Genomic DNA, 22,221 nt, shown 5'->3' on the forward strand with positions numbered 1-22,221 from the left:
GAGTGATTAATGAGTTTCTTGCATTTATCCCTTCCTGGGAAATTTAATGAAATTCTTTTAGGTTTAAGGTTTAAAGGCCGCTCACTAATGTCACAGGCAAGGGACAGTGACATTGCTCTATCAAGCAGGGCAATGCCCTAGAGACTGATCATATATACATATGATCAGCGCCCAAGCCCCCTCTCGACCTAAGCTGGGACCAGTGGCTGCTAATGTTCAGCAGATAGACCTATAGGCTCCCCCAAACCCACCACAAGGATGGTGAGGTTGCAGCGACCAAAGAAACTAATGAGTTTGAGTGGGACTCGAACCCTAGTTTGCCGTTCACCAGTCAGGGACGTTACAATATCTGCTATGACAACGCTATTCGTATTACTCTGTTATTGTTCATTCTCTCTCATCAAAACCCCTTAATTATAAATGTCCCCACAATCGTGATATCGATTTTCCCTGTATTCAGAGTTTTGTCACACAGACAGAAAAAGTATGGTAATACCAATGCACCACCTGTGTCAAGTGTATTACCACTTGGAGATGGAAGTCAGCCATAATGCCATCAACGGAGTTACATACTGTATAGATATTAACCCGAAAGCACTTATGGTTTACCAGGCAGAAGATGGATCAGAAGATTGTCCTTAATCCAGCAGTAATACCAGGTGCTATTTAAAAATTTTTGTTTAAGATTTCAGTGTAAGGTTTCCGGGTCAGCAATATTATCCCAAATGTATGATTACCATCTAGTAGCCTCAGAGGATGTTGAAAGATCTTCACCAATCGTGCTGAACGTATTGGTCGTGATTGGAAGCACACCGTTATTGCTAGGTGAAAGGAACTTGTGCCCTAGAGAACAGGCAGTAGTTCTCTACTCATAGTTAAAGTCTTCTTGCAAGCATTTTTTTTATTTTACTGAAAAGGGAAGGTGGTAAATATGATGACTGACAAATAGATAAAGCAGCTTCCTAAAGGAATAAGTCGGCTTTACATCTATTACTCTACGTTGACTGGTAAGGACATCTTTTGTGTGGATTGATGACTATGGCATAGTTCCAAGGTTGGTTGCACTAAAGCACAATGTATTAGTAGACAACCTCTGTTGGAAAAGCAATTTTCACCATTGGAATTGGCTTTGATTCTGGGGATCAGTAAGGCTCTTTGTAGTCTCTGGTAATGTTGGCTTGTCTTTTCTCGTATGTCAATAGTAATATTTAGAAAAGTCCTGAAGATCGTGAGATAAGGATCAAAATTTGACATTCCCTTAGGGGTTTTTCAATATAGAATTATAATGATCATTGCAGTAAATACTTGCAGAGTCTGGTTGGAACCCTCCCTAAGGTTTTTTGGATCTGACTTTACAGTTGATAATTTTGATTATTTTTAACAAATTGCTATTCTTTGCTATTATTATTATTATTATTATTATTTTTTAAATATTTAACTTAGCCGGTGATTATATAATAGCTGCTGCTCCAGCGGCTCGATAGAAAAAACACACAAAAACTCGCGAGCGATCGCTATGAAGGTTGCGGGTGTGCCCACCAGCGCCAACTATCGGCCAGATACCGCATATGCATGTAAACAAGCCTCAATTCTTCTCTGTCGGTCTGAACGACAAGACGTACCATTACTCGCTGTATAACCTGGAGTTTTTCAACAGACTTGGTGAAGTACTTCATTTTGGTTTGAGCTTTCGCAGTGCAGGTGTTTTATCCTCAACTTAAACTCTTGAACTCTTTTTTGAACAGATTTAATTGTTGATGACTTTGGATTGTTTTTTGGACTTTCTTTGACTTTTTCAAAATGGCTGACCCTTCTCAAATTCCTAGATTTCGTAAGTGTAATGCTAGGGATTGCAATAGGCGTCTTCCAAAGGCCTCTCTCGACCCACATACTGTGTGTTCTAATTGTCGGGGTAAAACCTGTCAATTAGGAGATCGGTGTGAGGAGTGCGTGGGCCTTTCGGAATTCGATTGGCTCGAATATGACAAGTATTCTCGTAAGCTAGAGAGAGATAGGGTGAGGAGAAGTTCCTCTAGATCGGTAGATTTTTCCTCTCCCCATGCCCCTGAACCTAATCCTTCCCCTGTAGTAGTTGTGCCTGAACCCTCTACTAGCACTCAGGAACCATCAATGCGGGACATGTTACGTGCCATTCATGCTTTGGGCGAAAGAGTTGAGTCGTTAGCTACAGATCGTAATCAACTCATGGCTGACGTTAAAGAGCTAAAGTGTCTGAGTGCCACAGCGGAAAATCGTGGGAAAGTGATTAGTGCGCAAAGTGTTTTCAGTGTTGCGACCGAGGGTTCGTCTGTTCGTGCCTGTCGTTCGCCTAGTCCGGGACCTCTTGCAAGCTCCCCTGCACCAGGGAGAAGTAATGTCGTACGACTTATGGGTTCGAGAGGCCTTGATCAGCGAACAGACGTTCCCTCTATGGTAACAGGCGTGTCTCATCAAGACCGCCCCTACCATAAGACGAGAGAGACCATTTTCTCCTCGTCATCCGAAGGCTTTTCGCATAAGAAACCGTGGAGCAAGGTTTCAAGGCCCTTGAAGCGAAAGTCGGTCCCTTCAGGACAGGTCCAGCGTCCTGGTTGTAGCCATTGGGACAGCTCTGACCCTTTGCAGTCATCGGAAGACTGCTCGCCGCCTAAGCAGAAATGTTACACAGGCTCCGAGAGTCTTGGTGTAGGCAAGGTTTTGCAGTCTCAGACGTTACCCTCGTCTGTTACCGCACCCATTCCCGTTGATCCTAAATGGGTTGTACTGCAAGACATGCAGATCAAGCTCGCCTCCCTTATGGAAGACTATTCTGCTGAAAAGGTTCACGATGATCCTCGCCGCTTAGCTAATCGAGATCCTGGCCTTCAGCCGCCAAAACGAGCCTTTGCTCGTCCTTTTGACGTTGGCGTTACTAAGTCACGTCAGTCACGCTTTGTAGAGCCTCACTCGATGCAGTCCCGTGTTGACTATCAGCCGCATATGGACGTTCAGCCGCTTCCTAATGCTCTTGTTGACGTTCAGGACGTTCGCCAACCAGCGGAGTTGACTTGTTTTGACGCTGAGCGTCAAACACCGCAGTCAAGAGTTGTTTTGACTGCTCAGTCTAGGCAGTCAAGGCAGTCTCGAGTTGACGTCGAGCGTCCTCCCGCTCCTGTTGTTGTTGACAGTCAGGCTGTTAAGCAGTTACATGACGTAGCGTCCTGGACTGCTACTGATGCACCAGTGCGTGTGGACTCTGCGTGTCAAGCATTGCCAACCCCTTTGCTTGTTACTCAGCAGTTGTCGGACGAAGATCCTTCAGATGAGGACGTTGCTGACCCTCATCATGATGATCATCCTTCAGATGTAGACGAACCTAGGACGGTTCCTCCTTCGATGGACTTTAAGAAAGTCATGTTAATTTTCAAGGAGCTTTTTCCCGATCACTTTGTTACCGTTGCTCCTCGTTCGCCACCGTCTGAGTTTGCTCTAGGCTTACCTGCTAACATGCCAGCCTTTACTAAGCTAGTGCTTTCTCGCTCTTCCAAGAGGGCTTTACGACTTTTAGGTGACTGGTTGGATACCAGGAGGAGTTTGGGGAAGACGGCCTTTGCCTTCCCTCCTTCAAAGCTCTCGTCTAGATCGAGCGTCTGGTATGCCACGGGAGAAGTTCTCGGCTTGGGAGTCCCTGCCTCTGCCCAGGGTGACTTCTCAAGCCTCGTAGACTCTCCCCGCCGCCTAGCCATGAGACGCTCGAAGATTAGTTGGTCCTCCTCGGACCTTGACCATCTGCTTAAAGGCGTATACAGGGCCTTTGAAGTATTCAACTTCCTTGACTGGTCATTAGGAGCTTTAAGTAGGAAAATCTCGTCTGCTGACAGAGATGTTTCCTTACTTATCATGTCATGTATGGATAAAGCCATCCGCGATGGTTCCAATGAGCTTGCCTCCACTTTTACGTCGGGAGTCTTAAAGAAGCGAGATTCCCTTTGCTCTTTTCTTTCGCCAGGAGTTACTCCCTGCCAGAGATCAGAACTGCTCTTTGCTCCCTTATCAACGTCCTTGTTTCCGCAACAATTAGTTAAGGATATAGCTTCTTCGCTTGTGCAGAAGGACACCCATGACTTGATGGCGTCCTCTGCTCGCAAAGGGACTCCTTCTACATCCTTTGCTGTAAGACCCAGGATCGAGACTCCGGCTTCCAGATTTTTCCCGCCCTTTCGTGGCAGAGCTCCCAGCAGGGAAAGCGCTCGTGCCGAGGGAAAGAGAGGTAAGAAGAGAGGAGCCTAGTCCTCACGTGGCAGAGTCTGACTGCCCACAGCCTCAGACAGCGGTAGGAGCCAGATTGAAGAGCTTCTGGCAGGCCTGGGAGAAGAGGGGCGCAGACCAAGAGTCTGTCCGGTTGCTCAGAGAGGGGTACAAAATTCCGTTTGTACGCAAACCTCCTCTAGTGACAACTCCCATAGACCTCTCTCCCAGGTACCGAGAGGAGTCAAAGAGACAAGCCCTAAACCAAGAAGTGTCTGTTGCTAGAGAAGGGAGCGGTGGTGAAAGTCTCGGACCTTCAATCACCGGGGTTTTACAACCGTCTCTTCCTAGTCCCAAAGAAGACAGGAGGTTGGAGACCGGTGCTAGACGACAGTGCACTCAACGTTTTTGTTACGAAAACAAAGTTCACTATGGAGACCACGAAGTCCGTCTTAGCAGCCGTCAGAAAGGGAGACTGGATGGTCTCTCTCGACCTACGAGATGCGTACTTCCACATTCCTATACACCCAGATTCCCAACCGTTTCTGAGGTTTGTTTTCAGGAATGTGGTATACCAGTTTCGGGCCCTGTGCTTTGGCCTCAGTCCTGCTCCTCTCGTGTTTACGAGGCTCATGAGGAATGTGGCAAAATTCCTCCATTTATCGGGAATCCGAGCCTCCCTGTACTTGGACGACTGGCTTCTCAGGGCATCGTCCAGTCATCGCTGTCTGCAGGATCTTCATTGGACGTTGGATCTGACCAAGGAATTGGGACTTTTAGTCAACCTAGAAAAGTCCCAGCTGATCCCATCCCAAACTATTCTATATTTAGGGATGGAGATTCGCAGTCCAGTTTTTCGGGCTTTTCCGTCTGCCACCCGAATAGAGCAAGCCCTGCTCAAAGTCCAACTAATGCTGAAGAGAGAACGGTGCTCAGTCAGGAATTGGATGAGTCTCGTAGGAACTCTATCATCCCTGGAGCAGTTTGTCTCGCTAGGAAGACTACACCTTCGGCCTCTCCAGTTCCATCTAGCCTTTCACTGGAACAAGGACAAGATGTTAGAGACGGTATCAATCCCGGTCTCCGAACCAGTAAAGGCATGCCTGAAATGGTGGAACAACAATATCAGTCTGAGAGAGGGACTATCCCTAGCAGTTCAGAACCCAAACCACGTGTTGTTCTCAGACGCGTCAGATTTGGGTTGGGGTGCGACCCTGGACGGTCGGGAATGCTCAGGTCTGTGGACCTCAAGTCAGAAGAGCATGCACATCAACGGCAAGGAGCTATTGGCAGTCCACTTGGCCTTGATGAAATTCGAAAGTCTCCTTCGAAACAAAGTGGTAGAGGTCAACTCCGACAATACCACAGCTTTGGCGTACATCTCCAAGCAAGGAGGCACACACTCCCTCACGCTGTACGAGATCGCAAGGGACCTGCTCATTTGGTTAAGAAATCGAGGCATCTCCCTGTTAACGAGATTTATCCAGGGGGACTTGAACGTCTTGGCAGACTGTCTCAGTCGGAGGGGTCAGGTGATTCCCACGGAATGGACCCTCCACAAGGACGTGTGCAAGAGTCTTTGGGCGACTTGGGGTCAACCCACCATAGACCTCTTTGCCACCTCGATGACCAAGAGACTTCCAATCTATTGCTCTCCAGTCCCAGATCCAGAAGCAATACACATAGACGCATTTCTACTAGATTGGTCTCATCTGGACTTATATGCATTCCCACCATTCAAGATTGTCAACAAGGTACTGCAGAAGTTCGCCTCTCACGAAGGGACAAGGTTGACGTTGGTTGCTCCCCTCTGGCCCGCGAGAGAGGGGTTCACCGAGGTACTTCGATGGCTGGTAGACTTTCCAAGAAGTCTTCCTCTAAGGGTAGATCTATTACGTCAGCCCCACGTAAAGAATGTTCATCAAAGCCTCCCCGCTCTTCGTCTGACTGCCTTCAGACTATCGAGAGACTCTCAAGAGCTCGAGGCTTTTCGAAGGAGGCAGCCAGTGCGATTGCAAGAGCGAGGAGAGCTTCTACCATTAGAGTATACCAGTCGAAGTGGGAAGTCTTTCGAGACTGGTGCAAGTCAGCATCTGTGTCCTCGTCCAGTACCTCTGTAGCCCAAATCGCAGATTTTCTTTTACATCTGAGAAATGTTCGCTCCCTCTCAGCTCCAACGATTAAGGGCTACAGGAGCATGTTGGCTTCGGTCTTTCGTCATAGAGGCTTAGATCTTTCCAACAATAAAGATCTCCAAGATCTCCTTAGGTCTTTCGAGACCTCTAAGGAACGTCGTTTGGCAACTCCTGGAGGGAACTTAGACGTGGTCCTAAGGTTCCTCATGTCAGACAGGTTTGAGCCATTACATTCAGCCTCCCTGAAGGATCTCACCCTCAAGACACTTTTCCTAGTGTGCTTGGCTTCGGCTAAAAGGGTCAGTGAACTTCATGCCTTCAGTAAGAACATCGGCTTTTCTACAGAAAAAGCCACTTGTTCACTTCAACTTGGTTTCCTGGCCAAAAATGAACTGCCTTCTTGTCCTTGGCCTAAATCTTTTGATATTCCTTGCTTATCAGAGATCGTAGGCAACGAACTGGAAAGAGTGCTATGTCCTGTTAGAGCTCTTAAGTTCTACTTAGCCCGTACTAAGTCCTTACGAGGTAGATCTGAGGCATTATGGTGTTAAGAAACCATCATTGCCTATGTCAAAGAATGCTTTGTCATATTTTATCAGATTTTTAATACGAGAGGCTCATTCTCACTTGAATGAGAAAGACCGATGTTTGCTTAAGGTTAAGACGCACGAAGTAAGAGCTATAGCAACCTCCGTGGCCTTCAAGCAAAATAGATCTCTGCAAAGTATTATGGACGCGACCTTTTGGAGAAGCAAGTCGGTATTCGCGTCATTTTACTTAAAAGATGTCCAGACTCTTTACGAGGACTGCTACACACTGGGTCCATTCGTTGCAGCGAGTGCAGTAGTGGGTGAGGGTTCTACCACTACATTACCCTAATTCCAATATCCTTTTTAATCTGTCTCTTGAAATGTTTTTAATCTTGTTTTTTTGGGTTGTACGGAAGGCTAAGAAGCCTTTCGCATCCTGGTTGATTTGGCGGGTGGTCAAAGTCATTTCTTGAGAGCGCCCAGATTAGGGGTTTGATGAGGTCCTGTTGTATGGGTTGCAGCCCTTGATACTTCAGCTCCTGGGAGTCTTTCAGCATCCTAAGAGGATCGCTGGGCTTCGTGAGGAAGACAGACTAACAAGGCAGAGTAATCGTCTAAGTCAACTTCCTTACCAGGTACCTATATATTTGGGTTTTGTTATGTTATAACTGTCAAAAACTCTAAGCATATACGCTGTAAACTTAATTAACTCTGGTCTCTACCCACCACCATGGGTGTGAATCAGCTATTATATATTCACCGGCTAAATTAAATATTTAAAAATGATATTTTAATTATAAAATAAATTTTTGAATATACTTACCCGGTGAATATATAAATTAAAGGCCCTCCCTTCCTCCCCAATAGAGACGCAGCGGGACGAGAAGAATTGAGGCTTGTTTACATGCATATGCGGTATCTGGCCGATAGTTGGCTCTGGTGGGCACACCCGCAACCTTCATAGCGATCGCTCGCGAGTTTTTGTGTGTTTTTTCTGTCGAGTCGCTGGAGCAGCAGCTATTATATATTCACCGGGTAATTATATTCAAAAATTTATTTTATAATTAAAGTATCATATTATTATTATTATTATTATTATTATTATTATTATTATTATTATTATTATCTAAGCTACAACCCTATTTGGAAAAGTAGGATGTTATAAGCCCAAGGGCTCCAACAGGGAAAATAACCCAGTGAGGAAAGGGAATAAGGAAACATAGAATATTGTCCCTGAGTGTACCCTCAAGCAAGAAAACTAACTCAAGGCTGGAAGACCATGGTACAGAGGCTATGGTAGTACAATGGGTTGAATTTGGAGTGCTTCCTCCTTCAAGAGCTGCTTACCATAGCTAAAGAGTCTCATTTACCTTTACAAGTGGAAAGTAGCCACGGGATGATTAAAAGTGCAATAGTTAAACCCTTGTTGTTCCCCATCCATATCCATCATATTGACAATAGTTCTTTGCTGATTTCTTATGTTACCTTAGGAATTTACCCAAAGTCACGTATTACTTGGATCTATTAAGGTTTCCTGCAGGAGTTGATAATTTTTATTTGTTCGAACACGGAGTACTTACCTCGAACTACTTTCTTAGGAGTATCTGGGAATCTCCTCCCTATTCAACCAAGAATTTTGCGTAGTTCCCCCTATCTCCGTTTCCCTTGTTGGGTCGCCCCGTTGTGGATGGATACTCGCCCTGAGGCGACCCTGGGTCAACGCATGAGAGTGTGCTGCTAGGTCTGACTCGCCAGAAAGCATCTGGTCGCGGCGTAGGTAACATCTCGCTGCTCTCTCTCTTCATCCTGTCTGACCAGCCTTTATTACCACGTGTTTCCTTTGTGCTTCCCCATCCCTTTGTGCCTTACCATTCACGTCCTTTCACTGTGTTACTGGCGTTGTTTGGTGTTTCAGTGCTTTTCTTAGAATCCCAGCGTCGCTGTCGCGGGCCTAAGACCGGTAAGCCTTTGACGTCTCCTTCAGCCTCGTCGGAGAGAGGTTCTCCTTCCCCTTCCCCTACCCAGAGTAGGGGACGAGGTAAGTCTGTTGCGGGGAAACGGCCCATTGCCGTTCCCCATGAGTCTGATGTTGATGATTTAGGGTGTATTGTGCCTACGCAGACGTGGGGCGGGAGTGTGTGCTGTAGAGGAGGTTCTGGTGCCCGCAGGACCTGTCTCGAATGAAGACCTGGTGTGGGGGAAGTCAGGAACGGCCTCTTCCCCTCCATCGTGGCAGTGTCTTACAGGTTCAACAGCGCCCGGGGGTGTTATGGACAAGGAGAGGCAGCCCACAGGATCTTCAGACCCTGACTCCATATGGGAGGCACCGTGGACGGCCTTCAGATAACCTATGCGTCGGGAGGAGCAATTCTCGGGCTGGTTCGCTTTGGAAGGCTCTACGTATGCCCTCGGGCGCCCTCATCTACGCTCCCGTCGGCCTTCAGGTAGTCCGTCACGCCGGTTGCGCATCTACAAGACCCTACATTATTGACAGAAGATTCAGGAGATTCAGCGAGATCCTCTTCCTCTTCTCCCTCCTCAGATACATCTTCGTCCTACGACTCTTTTTCGTCGGAAGACTCCGACGACCAAGAGACGAGAAGGAAGTGGAAGAGGTCTAAAAGGAGGAAGTCCAGCTCTTACGTAGGCCCTTCCAGGAGGAAGGCAAAGGTCTCGAAGAAGAAGAGCAAGAAGAGGAATTCTTCCAAGAGGAAATGGGCTAAAGTGGCTTTCCCCCCTAGCGGGTCAAACAGGGCTCTTACCGCTCCAGTGCTTACCTCGGTGGCCGCTGGAGCCGCCCCCGCACCCTTGCCCAGTGTCTCTTCAGCTCCATCTGCTCGTTGGATGCAGCCGTTGGCACACACGAACGTTAGTCACCGGGTCAATTCGTCCAGCGGAGGCAGCCCCCTGGCTCGACCCGGCAGCATGGCATCCATACCCGGTACCATGACAGCTCCATTCACGGATTTCCCCGGGTGGGGGTAGACCCATGACGGCTACCTCCGTCCCGGCGGCTCCATCCGTGATGGAGCCAGCCGCTTTTATCGTCCCGGCCACCTCCATCCAAGCATAGGAGGCGGCCGCTGATGTATCAGGGTACTTACACCCCACGGATTTCCTCGGGAGGGGGTAGACCCATGATGGCTACCTCCGTCCCGACGGCTCCATCCGTGACGGAGGCAAAATGGCTTTCCCCCCAGAGGGTTGAAGAGTACTCTTTCTATTCCAGTGCCTGCCTCAGTGGCCACTGGAGCTGCCCCCGTGCCTTTGCCCAGTGTCTCTTCGGCTCCGTCCGCCCATCGGATGCAGACGTTGGCACACGTAATCTTTACCTTGCCCTTGCCCGGCAAGTCACCGGTTCCATCCGTCCAGCGGAGGCAGCCGCTGGCTCTGCCCGGCAGCATGGCATCCATACCCGTTGCCACGCCAGCCCCAGCCAAGCATCGGAGGCAGCCGCTGGCATACCAGGGTACTTACACCCCACGGATTTCCCCAGGAGGGGGTAGACCCGTGACGGCTACCTCCGTCCCAGCGGCTCCATCCGTGATGGAGGAAGCCGCTCCATGGGACCAGCCAGAAATAAGGGATACAACCGCCCCCACGGATCCATCCGTGCTCGAGGATGCAGCCGACACGGAGGATCAAGTGGTAGAGGGCTTGTTAGACACGGGCGAGTTTTCCCCCCGGAGAAGTGTCCTCCTATAGAAAAGTCCTGGCTCTGATCCGCCACCACCACAGATTAGACGAGCCTAAACCATCGTCAGAGCAGGCTTGGCTTTCAGGTTTCGGGAGGATGGTGGATAACCCTGGCCAGCAGAAACCATCCTTGGCCCTAGCGCGGGACGTGGCACTAGGCATGGAGCACGTCGATAAATACGTTGAGGGGACATTAGAACTCCCTAAGAGTCCAAGGGTCCTTCAAGCTCCTGCCGGGACTGAGGACCCAGAAGAAATTCTATGTTCCAGACGGGCATCATGCAGGTCCCCGCTTGTTGGAAGAAGCCTTTGCAACATTAAACCAGGGCAGTGCAGATGACAGAACCCTCATTGCAACAGTGGTTTTCTCTCAAGCAGTGGCCTCCATGATGGAGGACACCTCGCGAGACTTAGTCAGTGTGACCTCATGGCTGGACTAGTGGGTGTGTGCCCTAGCAGGGTTCCAGCTATCTCACAACCTGTTAGTACCAGGGAATCAGGCCCTTCTACAAGAACTCATTCGCTCGGGAGGGAAGGCGATGAAGTCCCTTACCTTCCAGTCCCTGACCCAGTCGGCAAACTGGGTGTTAAGGAGGAGGGACAAGGTCCTTTCAGAATCTCCCGTAGACTTCCCGAATGGGAAACAAAGTTTCGGAGGAATGCGCCGGTGTGGGGTGAGACCGTGTTCCCCCTGCAGGCAGTAGCGGAAACTATGGAGAGAGTAGGCAAAATTAAGGACTCATGGAGCCCAGGCAGTCAGTGGCAAGACGTCCTCCCCATAGGAGACCATCAGTGGGCGTGGACGACCCACCTACGGCACCAGATAGACAGGAGGCCCCCTCCACTTCCTGGCAGCAATCCCCGCGGCCCTCCTGAAGGAGAGGTGTCCCAGCCCAGTCCTCCTTTAGGCAAAATACACCGGCTCTAGGAAGGCTGGCAGCCTTGAGGGAATGGGATTTCATGATGTCCCTGGTTCATCAAGGACGACCTTTTCAGATCCTCGTGCATCCCTCCAGCAGGAAGTTCCTCGCAGAGTAAAGTGGGGATCCCAGTCTCTGCAGTTCAGGACTCTCTGCTTCGGACTGTCAACGGTTCCTCAGGTGTTCACGAGGGTGGTCACTGTAGTATCAGCCTGGGCCCACAAGCAGGGCATCAGGCTGATCCGGTACCTAGACGACCGGTTGCTGCTTTTAGCCTTAGAGACAGTCTTAAAGGAGCAAGGAGCGAGGCTATTGCAGTTCTGCAGGGAACTGGGGATCACCATCAACTTGGGAAAGTCCCAGTTAGCCCCCATCACCAGGATAACGTACCTAGGGATGGTCCTGGACTCCCAATTATGAAGGGCATTCCCCTCTCAAGAGAGGCTGAGCAACCTGGATCAAGTTATTCAACCATTCCTGACAGGTGCGCTAATGAGAGCCAAGGACTGGCAGAGGCTCGTGGGCCACCTGGCCTCGTAGGAGAAGTTGGTTCCTCAGGGGATGCTCAAGCTGAGACCAGTCCAATGGAAACTGAAGAACCACTGGCCACCGGGAGCCCCTCCTCAAGAACTAGTCAAGATGTCTCCGGACTCCAGGAACATGTTCCTCTGGTGATCCGACAAGGCGAACACCCTTAAGGGGGTACCATTCGCGTCCGTTCCTCCGGAGGTGTTGCTCTTCACAGACGCATCAAAGGAGGGGTGGGGAGCCCATCTGTTCGGGGAAACAGCAGAGAGGAAGTGGTCCCGGGAGGAGAAGACCCTTCACCTAAACATGCTCGAGCTACTAGCAGGCCAAAGGCCCTCGCAAAGTTCGCCCATTGTCTCCAGGGAAACACAGTAGCACTCAGGTGCGACAACGCCACCGTGGTGGCATACATAAAGAAGCAAGGAGGATTGAGATCAAGGGAGTTGTGCAACCTCACGTCTCAAATACTGGAATGGTCCGAAAAGGAACACATCAGCCTCACAGCCAGGTTCATTCCGGGAAAAAGGAACGTTCTAGCCGACGGCCTCGTCAGGACAGGGCAAGTAGTGGGGTCAGAGTGGTCCCTACACCCACAGGTAGCCCAGAAGGTCCTCCAGAGGTAGAGCTCAGCGGTGATAGACCTTTTCGCCACGGGGCTCAACGCACAGCTCCCCGTGTTCTGTTCCCTGGTGCCAGACCCAGCAGCAGAGTTCGAAGACGACTTCCAACGATCGTGGGACGGAGTCGACGTATATGCCTTTCCTCCCTTCGGGATTCTCAGGAAGGTTCTCAACAGGATCAGGCAGTCAAGAGATACAAGGTTGATTTGGGTAGTGCCCTGGTGGCCGGAGAGGGAGTGGTTCGAGGACCTACAAGACCTGGCTATCCTTCCTCCGTGGCCCCTGCCGATAAGAGAAGATCGACTACACCAGCCCCATTTCCAAAGGTTTCACGAAAACCCCCAGTGCCTTCAGCCACACGCGTGGAGGTTATCGGGCATCTACTAAGGAAGGAAGGATACTCAAAGAGGACAGCCTCGAGGATGACCGGTTATCTTAGGAAATCCTCGGTCATGGTTTACCAGGCCAAGTGGGCCACATTTGAGGAGTGGTATGCGGTTCAGAACCTGAGGCCCCTGGATGCATCGGTCCACAGGATTGCAGGCTTCCTGGTCTACCTAAGGGACTGCCTAGTGGTTTCCATTCCAGCCATCAAAGGGGCTGAGCAGCACTGAGACAAGTATTTCTACTCAGTGGTATTGACCAGGGGGGCTTCTCGTCAGGTTTCCATGCTCATCAGGAGTGTCGAGCAATCTTGTTCCTCCCGCGCCTCTCGGGTCCCGCAGTGGGACGTGGCTAAGGTTCTCAAGGTTTGGTCTAGCCCACCCTTCGAACCTCTCAAAGTTATCCTGGATAAAGACCTCACCCTCAAGGCAGTGTTCTTGCTAGCTCGGGCCTCAGCCAAGAGGGTGAATGAGCTCCACGACTTGTCGTTTGAGGTCTCACACTCAGAAGGGTGGAAGGACCTGGCCTTTTAGTTTCTGTCTGGTTTGGCGTCCAAAACACAGAACCCGGCCATCGTAGACCCAAGGTTTGAAGGATTCTCGATCCCGGCGTTCCCTCACTCAGACAACCCAGAAGACTTGTTCCTGTGCCCAGTGAGAACTATTAGGAAGTACCTTAATAGGACAGCCAGACTTTGGCCGGGCATCAAAAGTCTGTTTGTTTCCTCAGGCCCAGTGTAGAAAGCAATGTCTAAGTACACGGTCTCCTTCTGGCTTCGACAAATCATAAAAGGGCTTATGACAGTGAGGGGTCGGCAGTCTCTGGCAAGACACAACCCCATGACATTAGGGAGCTTAGCACCTCCTTGGAATTTGACAAGAACAGGGCAGTAGGTCAAATCATGAGGGCGGGCACATGATCCAGGCAGTCCACCTTTACGGCCCACTACCTGAAATACTCTACGAGGAAGTCCCTGGACTCCTCCATCGGACCAGTCATTTCCGCCCTTCAACAAATTTAAGGCTAAAGCCCCGGGGTAAACCGAGGGGAGTAATTGCAAGCGACACAAGTTCTCGCCTTACTCCCCCCTTTTTCCTTACTACCCTTTCCTTTCCCTCCTCCCATGTGAGAGATGGATGTGGTAGAAGACCATGTCCGGATTATGCATAAAGGTGACTTCAATCAAGTAGACTTTTGTGTGCTTCCCCCGACTCTCCTACCTTGGACCTAGCCTCTTATCTAGGTCCCTTATCATGTGTCGGTATGACGGGTCGTCTGGCCTGTAAGTCCACCCCCGCCTCCTAAAGTGTTAGTCTCCTAAGAAAGTAGTTCAAGGTAAGTACTCCGTGTTGGAACAAATCACAAATTTTAAGTAATTTGTATTTTTCCTAACAGTACTTACCTCGAACTACTTTCGGGTTATTGCCCGCCCATCCTGCCCGGGGTGCCTTACAGGAGTTCGAATAGTATTTTCACATATGCTTACTGGCGAGTCAGACCTAGCAGCACACTCGTGTGCTGACCCAGGGTCGCCTCAGGGCGAGTATCCATCCACCACGGGGCGACCCAACAAGGGAAACGGAGATAGGGGGAGCTATGCAAAATTCTTGGTTGGATAGGGAGGAGATCCCCAGATACTCCTAAGAAAGTAGTTCGAGTTAAGTACTGTTAGGAAAAATACAAATTACTTAAAATTTGTGATTTTAATGAATTAATTGCACCTTTTTGGTAAACATTTTTTCTTTAAAGTTAAAGGATTTTCAAAGTTGTGGTTTGTATCAGCTGTTCTTTTGTTGCAGTCAAACATCAGATGTGTACGTGTGACCTTGACACACCAGATTATGCCTTGGTCAAATGGCTACATTAATTATATTATAAGCAAAATATGACCTCAGAATTTTCCTCTTCATATATAATAGGCTCAGGATGGCCAGGTCCTGTAAATTGCACTTTAGAAGAGCAGGATAAATAAGTGTAACTTACGCTGCCCAGGCTTTGGAGCTTTTAATTTGATTTACACTTAGGTCTTCTTTCCCACCATTATCCCTACATTAAGGGATTGGTTTCCTGATGTGATAGTATCAGGCATGGTTTATAATCTGGCAGAGGGTTTTTACGCTCTCATACCCTTGCAGTCATCATTCACAGTCATTGTTGTTGGGCCTAACGTTTGATTTAATAGTTCAACTGCAAGGCAGCATTTTCCATAGTTATTGGCAATGGGCCTAGCTTTTTGTTTGAATGTACAACTACAAGGCAGCAGCTGTCTTTTTGATCACTTTCTACAACACGTAGGGGTACATTGGTGGTATTCTTACACCCGTACCACAGGGCAACTGATTTACACTGTGATGCATGTGTTTTATTCAACATCTTCAACTCCCAAGTTTGATCTTGGCTGATCACATATTGTGGAAGGTTTACTTTGTCCGGTATCGGCTTCCCACATCTTCATCTGCATAACGATACTCAGATTCTTCCATTACTTGGTACCACCCTGAATGATTTTCTAATCTTATGCACATATTCTGGCCAGTTTTGATGTCCTTTAACTTTTCTGACTTGCAGGCACTTTCAAGACCAGAACTTTCAAAGCAAATTAACTGAACTTTTCACAAATGAATACTATTAAAAGGTAAAAGTAGTGCGCATGGATTCTGTAATTGACCCTAGAGAGATCAATTTCATAGGATGCTGGCCAAGATTGCATTCTTCTATGCAAAACACCAAATTTATGGGTTTTCTTATCTTTTTATTAGATATTTTCCAACTGTAGAGATGAAACTCTTGATGCTTAATTCATGGATAACACGGGATGACTTGGTAGAACAGCTCAGTTGTACTATTTTTGTTGTAAATACTTATTCTTCTGTGAAAATCAGGTCATATATACTATGAAGCATAGATCCTAAATTCTTTCTAAGTTGGATGGGATAGTGGTGGGGTGTGATACTGTTTAGACTAAGAAACTAAAAAATTTTAGTCTCTTTATATGAAGAACATTAATTTTTACTTGGAACAAGGTATGAAAATGTGGAAAGGAAAATCTTCAGTTTTAATTAGAATAAAAAAGTGTAAAGGCTATTCACCTTGAAGTAATAACAGCAACAACAATAACAGTAACAATAACAACAACAACAACAACAGTAACAGTTATTTAATACGATTCGTCTTATTGAATGGTTAGGGCAATGAATGATGTAGTTGTTTACCTCTTGGTGGTGGCTGTTATGTCACAAATTTTGAGAATATTTTTACCGTGTCTTCTATATATTTTTATTACTAGCTAAGCTACAACCCTAGTTGGAAAAGCAGGATGCTATAAGCCCAAGGGCCCCAACAGGAAAAATATCCCAGTCAGTAAAGGAAATAAGGAAATGGATAGAATACTGTACCTCAGTGTACCCTCAAGCATGAGAACTCTAACTCAAGACAATCAAAGACCATGGTACGGAGGCTATGTCACTACCAAGACTACAGAACAATGGTTGTATTTTGGAGTGTCCTTCTTCTAGAAGAGCTGCTTACCATAGCAACAGAATTTCTTATACCCTTGTCAAGTGGAAAGTAGCCACTGATCAATTACAGTGGTGTAGTTTACCCCTTGAATGAAGACTCAGTTGAAATGCCATCCTCTTTGAGCAGTTTCAACTCTTTGAGCAGTTTCAACTCTTTGAGCAGTTTCAATTAAGATTTACTGAGTACCAAGGAATGTTTTCAGCCTAGGTACCATTCTGTATAGTACCGCATGTGTTTCATACACGCTCTTACACTGTATCGGTTTAGATTTTTTATCTTATCACTTGTTCTTCCCTGCACTCTTAATAGACCATCCTGTCTTTTCATGCTAGCACAAGCTTTTTCATGTTTGAATTTTTGTGACATTCTTGCTCGCAAGGCGCAAAAACTTGATGATTGTTTAATAAAGTTTAGTTGCATTCACCTCGCCTCTCAGTTATCACTTAACTGGCGCATTGCACAGTATCTCGTGATTGTTTTTTAAGAGTTCACTCTATTAATTCACTGTGACATCACGATTGTAACAATCGAGTTTTACCAACTCATAGTGGTTTCTTAATGTCTTTTATTTTAGACAAACTTGTTTCACTATAAATTCTCTAAATGTGATGCTTTTTAAAATAAGCATAATTTGTTCAAGTTTTATTAAAACGTGGTTGAGGGAGATTGACAAGCCTTTTCGATAAACAGAGAGGTTGTTAAGGGACACCTGATCGTTGTTTCGATTCAGTTATTTTAATCAATTGACTATAGTCTTTGATCCCTTATTTGCAACTGTCAGGTCTTGTAAGGTGCAAATTTTGATTTCCCTGTACTACTTACGAACCATCATCAATATGATGGAATGTAGGGTAGTACCCTAATCATTGTACCAATGCCTTCCTCAACTTTAGGTACCCTTGTTTGATGTTACCTTTATTTTTATTCTTTTGCTGTTACATTTTTATTCAATCATATATTTTTTCATTTTTATTGAGTTATATTCAAACCGCTTGGTTTTTAGATATTCATGGACTCGATTCTACTCCCCTCGGATTCTTATGCCAATTACGAATTCTAATGATTATACAGTAATCAGACTTGGAGCTGATAATGAAATTGTAAACGAACTAGAAAAAGAGAATTTCTATTTGTCCTAGAATATGGCAATAGCTCTTGAAGAATTGACAAACATCAAGATATCTGTTGAGAAACAATGATTCTTCCTTAACTTACTATTTTCCACTTATAGTAAAAGTTTTTAATTTTTATAATCTGGTATGCATTGGTTATGTGTTTGAAGAGTCCTAAACATATTTTGTGTTTGCCAAACATATTTCACTATTACTGGGGTAAATTATAATAGTCCAGTAGGACTCACAAATGCAAATCTAACCCAGGGTAGCCTTGAAGTGAAGAAGATCAGTTCTGATGATGGAGAAATAAAAACTAATTTTGTAGTATTAATTTCACGATCAATTTTCTTTACATGAATTATTTCATTGTCATATGACTAAATTTTATTATTTTTTTTTACTATAGCTTTGGAGAATTGTAAAGGTGTTTTCTAGATTTATGTTCCTTCATTGCCATAGTTTTATATATATATAATTTTGTATTAAAATTTTAAATATTTTTGTATATTTTTAATTGATTAAATCTTTAAAACATTTATATTGCTGCTAAAAGAACTGGTCTTTAAAAACTCTTTGCTCCTCATATCTAGTTGTAGTGCATACAGTAATTAATTTTCTGAGAAATTCAGGATAATTATTCATTTCTATGCTGTATGACCTTGTATTCAAAATGCTCAAATTATTTGTTGGTTAATGAAATATCATTAGGTGTTATTAAGTGTTTTAGGGTGTTAAATATTTTCAATGCTACATGTCTTCTACATTATCTTTTTAATATTTTGCTGATCATATTTTCTAGAGCAGAGTGACATTTTCAGTGTTTACCTTTTGTGAGTGATTCAGTTAACAATGAAATTTTATTCATCATTCTTGTGTGATTCTTGAACATGAAGTGAATAAATGACATATCAATTCGGCTCTTATTTTTATAAAATTATGGAAAAAATGGTCACTATGACTTTCGGGCTTTCCAGGAGTAAGCAAAAAACTGGACTTCAAAAAGAGAAAAACAAGTAATAAACTACGAATTGGAACAAACAGTTGAAAACTTTATGATCTCAAATATGTAAATTTGAGTAGAATTTTGGCCCAGAAAATTTGTCTTGAGAATGACCCCGGCACATTCGCCAGATCTGAGCAGGACTCTTGGATAGCCTGGTTGTATGGAAGACAGATTTTTGGCGGTGAATGTCTCACGTCTAACTGATGAAGAATGTTGCTTATACAATAAAAAGTTTTTTCGAATAGCAATTATTGGTGGAGAGAGAGAGAACCTTTTTTGTCTTACAGTGTCATCTTCCCAACAGCCACCAAGGGAAGCACCGAAGCCACAGGTAAGGCTGAGAATCAGTCTCAACCCAGAGCTGCGGCAGCCTCCAGACCCCACGTTCTCCCTCACTTGTTCGCTCGCTCGCTCTCTCTCTTTCTCCGTCTGTGGAGACAACACCCTACTGTTGGGAGGCTCATCGGTGTATGATGACAAATGTTCAATTTGAATGGGAATCGTCAGTAAAAAAAAAAATAATTGACAGCTAGGCCAAGAATAAGGTCTCATAATAGCATTCTGAGCAGCCGTGCTAAGCTGCCACTGCTTATTTATTAGTCATGCGTCTTGCTTCCTAATAATAACCTTATGCAAAATGCTCCGTTATTAATCTTTGTTTAGTTAATTTTCAAATTGCTATTCTATTGCATGTACTATAATTAAGCTTTCGATTCTGAACTGGCGTGTTTAACGATCTAATTGCTAATGATGATAATGATTGATATGAATCATTTTGTTCTAAATTACATTTCTCTTGGTTAATTATGAATTTCATTTGTCGAAAATTTAAACTTAGTTGCAAAGTGAATAGAATTTTACCTCTAGCCAATTTTATTAAAAAAGATAGACATAATCTAAGATACAGTATAACTTTGCATAATTGGCTTTATTTATGTTGAAGTTGTATTTTGTTGTTGTTAAGATGCATGACAGAGTCTACATTATTGGTCATTTCTTGATACTGAAATTGAAAATGAGGGTAGAAGTGTTTCTTTAACTATGGAGTTATAGAAATGGTAAGTAAAGTTGTTAGGAAAAGTTAGAGCAGTATTTTAAATACTTTGACATTTTGATAGTCATTATTTAGCCAAGTAAGGAAAAAATAATGCGAATAACTAACGTTTCCATTATACCTAATCAAAGTAATTAGAACTTCTCAGACAGGTAAGTAACTTCTGAATTATGAAATCAAAGTATATGTTGTTACTTATACACAAACCCATATTTTATTTAAGCCAAATTGTCATTTGTAATTGAGTTGAATAAATAACTTATTGAACAAAGGTGCTGTTGTTTGACAAGGACTGAGTAAGGACCCTACGAGGAAAGTCTCACAAACGCAAACAGTCATGACCCCGAGTAAAGAGTGAATGTAAATCTACAGCCGGTTGGTCTCTATCTACAGATGGTTAGCCCAACGAGCTGTCAATTCCACCACTTCCCTAGTAACGAACTTCTTGCTTCCATTCCAAAATTAACAACCAATATTCAAATGAATAAGTTTAATAGGAGTTATCTCTATATCAATACAAGACATCTGCCAAAGTAAAATTGAAATCTCTCTGACTGGAGGGAAGAACAAAAGGATTTCCAATCTCCTTAACTTCTTCATTTTCTCTTTTTTTAATAGGTTGGTTTGAAGAAATTCATGTTTGTTTCCTGTATGGAGGAAGTATATATTTCTGTATATGGTAGTCTTTGAAAGCAGTGATTTTATTTCACTCTGAGCTTGGTGTTGTTTTCTACCTTTCTGCTTTTGTGTAAATTAAAACTTTTTTTGTGGTTAATGATTTATGGGAATGAATATCTTGTAACATATTTAATGTTAATCAAGTATTTGGTCCTCTTTTTAATCTATTTTATTGCTGCAGATTATTTTAAGTACATTTGCAAGTGATTGAAATATTCAAGCAATTTCTTCATCATTTATCCTTAAAATGATGGGACTGTAAAACTACCTAACAATATATTCTTAATCTTTTAGTTATCTTCTTTGCAGTATTTATTTAAATTTAGGTGTTAGTATTGAATGCATAGCATAATCATATAGTACTTGCAAATTTGTAAAAATTCTAGTATTTGTTGTTTTAATACAATGTCAATCATGAATTTAGTACATTCATGGTCTGGAATAACTTAAGACCCTCTATGTTTTGTCCAGTTGGTCGTAATCGTATGGACATTTTACTGAAACATTTGCATGCTGGAACCTATGGCAATTATTCATCAAGAGTGCAATGGTGTTAACTGCTCTTCTGAATTTCCAAGCATGTTTGTACAATCACTATTTTACAGTAGCCCTAGCCATTATGGTATTTCCACAGCTGATTCATTATGCTTCTTATACTTTTTCACTTTTTTCATACAAATAAAGGATTTTTTCTTGGTTGAAATGTTTTAAAGGCCATTAATTAAGGGCAAAGGCAAGGGACAGGACAGTGTCCTACAGACTTAAGGTGCCATACTATATATACATATGATCTGGGTCCAAACCTCCTCTCCACCCAAGCTAAGACCAGGAAGGGCCAGGCAATGGCTGCTGATGACTCGGCAGGCAGACTTGTAGGTTCACCAAAACCCTCTATCCTTAACTAATAAAGATGGTGAGATTGCAGATACTATTAGAAACTATCAGGTTTGAGCTTGTGTGTCAAAATTCCTTTTTCTATTACACTTGACAATTGTGCTTCAACATCTTCAGTGGCATTTCAGTGATGGTTTCAGGGTTATCATGATTGTAGAAAAATATCAACTTTTTTCAAATTTTAGTTTCAGATTCTTAGTATTGAGTGGTTATATCAACTGCTGTATGAGTTATGTAATTTGTGTTCTGATGGTAAGTTTTGGATGGGTTAACCTTAATCTATTTTCTTTAGTGTACATTAATGTGAGCCAAGGCTAAATTATCACTCCTTTCTCCTTTATACTGCAATTTTTTATCATTTCTTTGCCATTATGGTTTTTTGTACATTGTTACCATGTGCTATTTCAGTGAGCCCCCTTAGATTTTCATATTTCTTTACCAGTAGCTTGTTTTATCGACATTTGCCCGTAAAATGAAAATAAAATTTCCCTTATTTTCCCTTTCAATAGACACATGTCTCTTGTGAAGTAATGAGACATACTAATGGTTAATAGCAAGAAGTGAAGTGCTAAGGATTTTTTGTTATTCCATTTTTCCATCGATTGAATTTGTAGGACATGTCCCTTCTATCTTGTGATGAGTTTTATTGCATTTTAAGTTGTCTTCCTCTTGATTTGTTAGTATTACTGTGCAGGGACAATACTGACTTTTAAGTATATGTTGTGAGGAGTGCATTTGCCTTAATGTTCCTCTCAGAAACTAGGTAAAGTACTGGAAACTAGCATTTAGTTCAAGGGAAAATCCAGAGAAAACTAGGCTAATTGTTTAAAGTGAGTTGATGACGGTAGAACACTCCAACTCCATTCTCTAATACACACTTAACTAGTCAAGTTTTTATTGATGATACTTAAAAGCTTA

At 44.4% G+C, this 22,221-nt stretch overlaps 1 protein-coding gene across 3 annotated transcripts in view; it reads left to right on the plus strand.

The window, feature by feature from the left end:
• Positions 1–22,221, plus strand: part of E(z) (histone-lysine N-methyltransferase E(z)) — a 104,616-nt gene that overhangs the window by 58,501 nt on the left and 23,894 nt on the right. For 2 of the 3 annotated variants that reach the window (XM_068346362.1, XM_068346361.1), the window contains exon 8: positions 18,982–19,008. The exons of the other annotated variant lie outside the window; for it this stretch is intronic. In XM_068346362.1, coding sequence (XP_068202463.1) covers positions 18,982–19,008 — 27 coding nt within the window. The remainder of the gene's footprint in view (positions 1–18,981; positions 19,009–22,221) is intronic. 3 annotated transcript variants of the gene reach the window in all.

This window comes from Palaemon carinicauda, chromosome 22 (genome assembly GCF_036898095.1).
Source record: "Palaemon carinicauda isolate YSFRI2023 chromosome 22, ASM3689809v2, whole genome shotgun sequence".
NCBI lineage: Eukaryota > Metazoa > Arthropoda > Malacostraca > Decapoda > Palaemonidae > Palaemon > Palaemon carinicauda.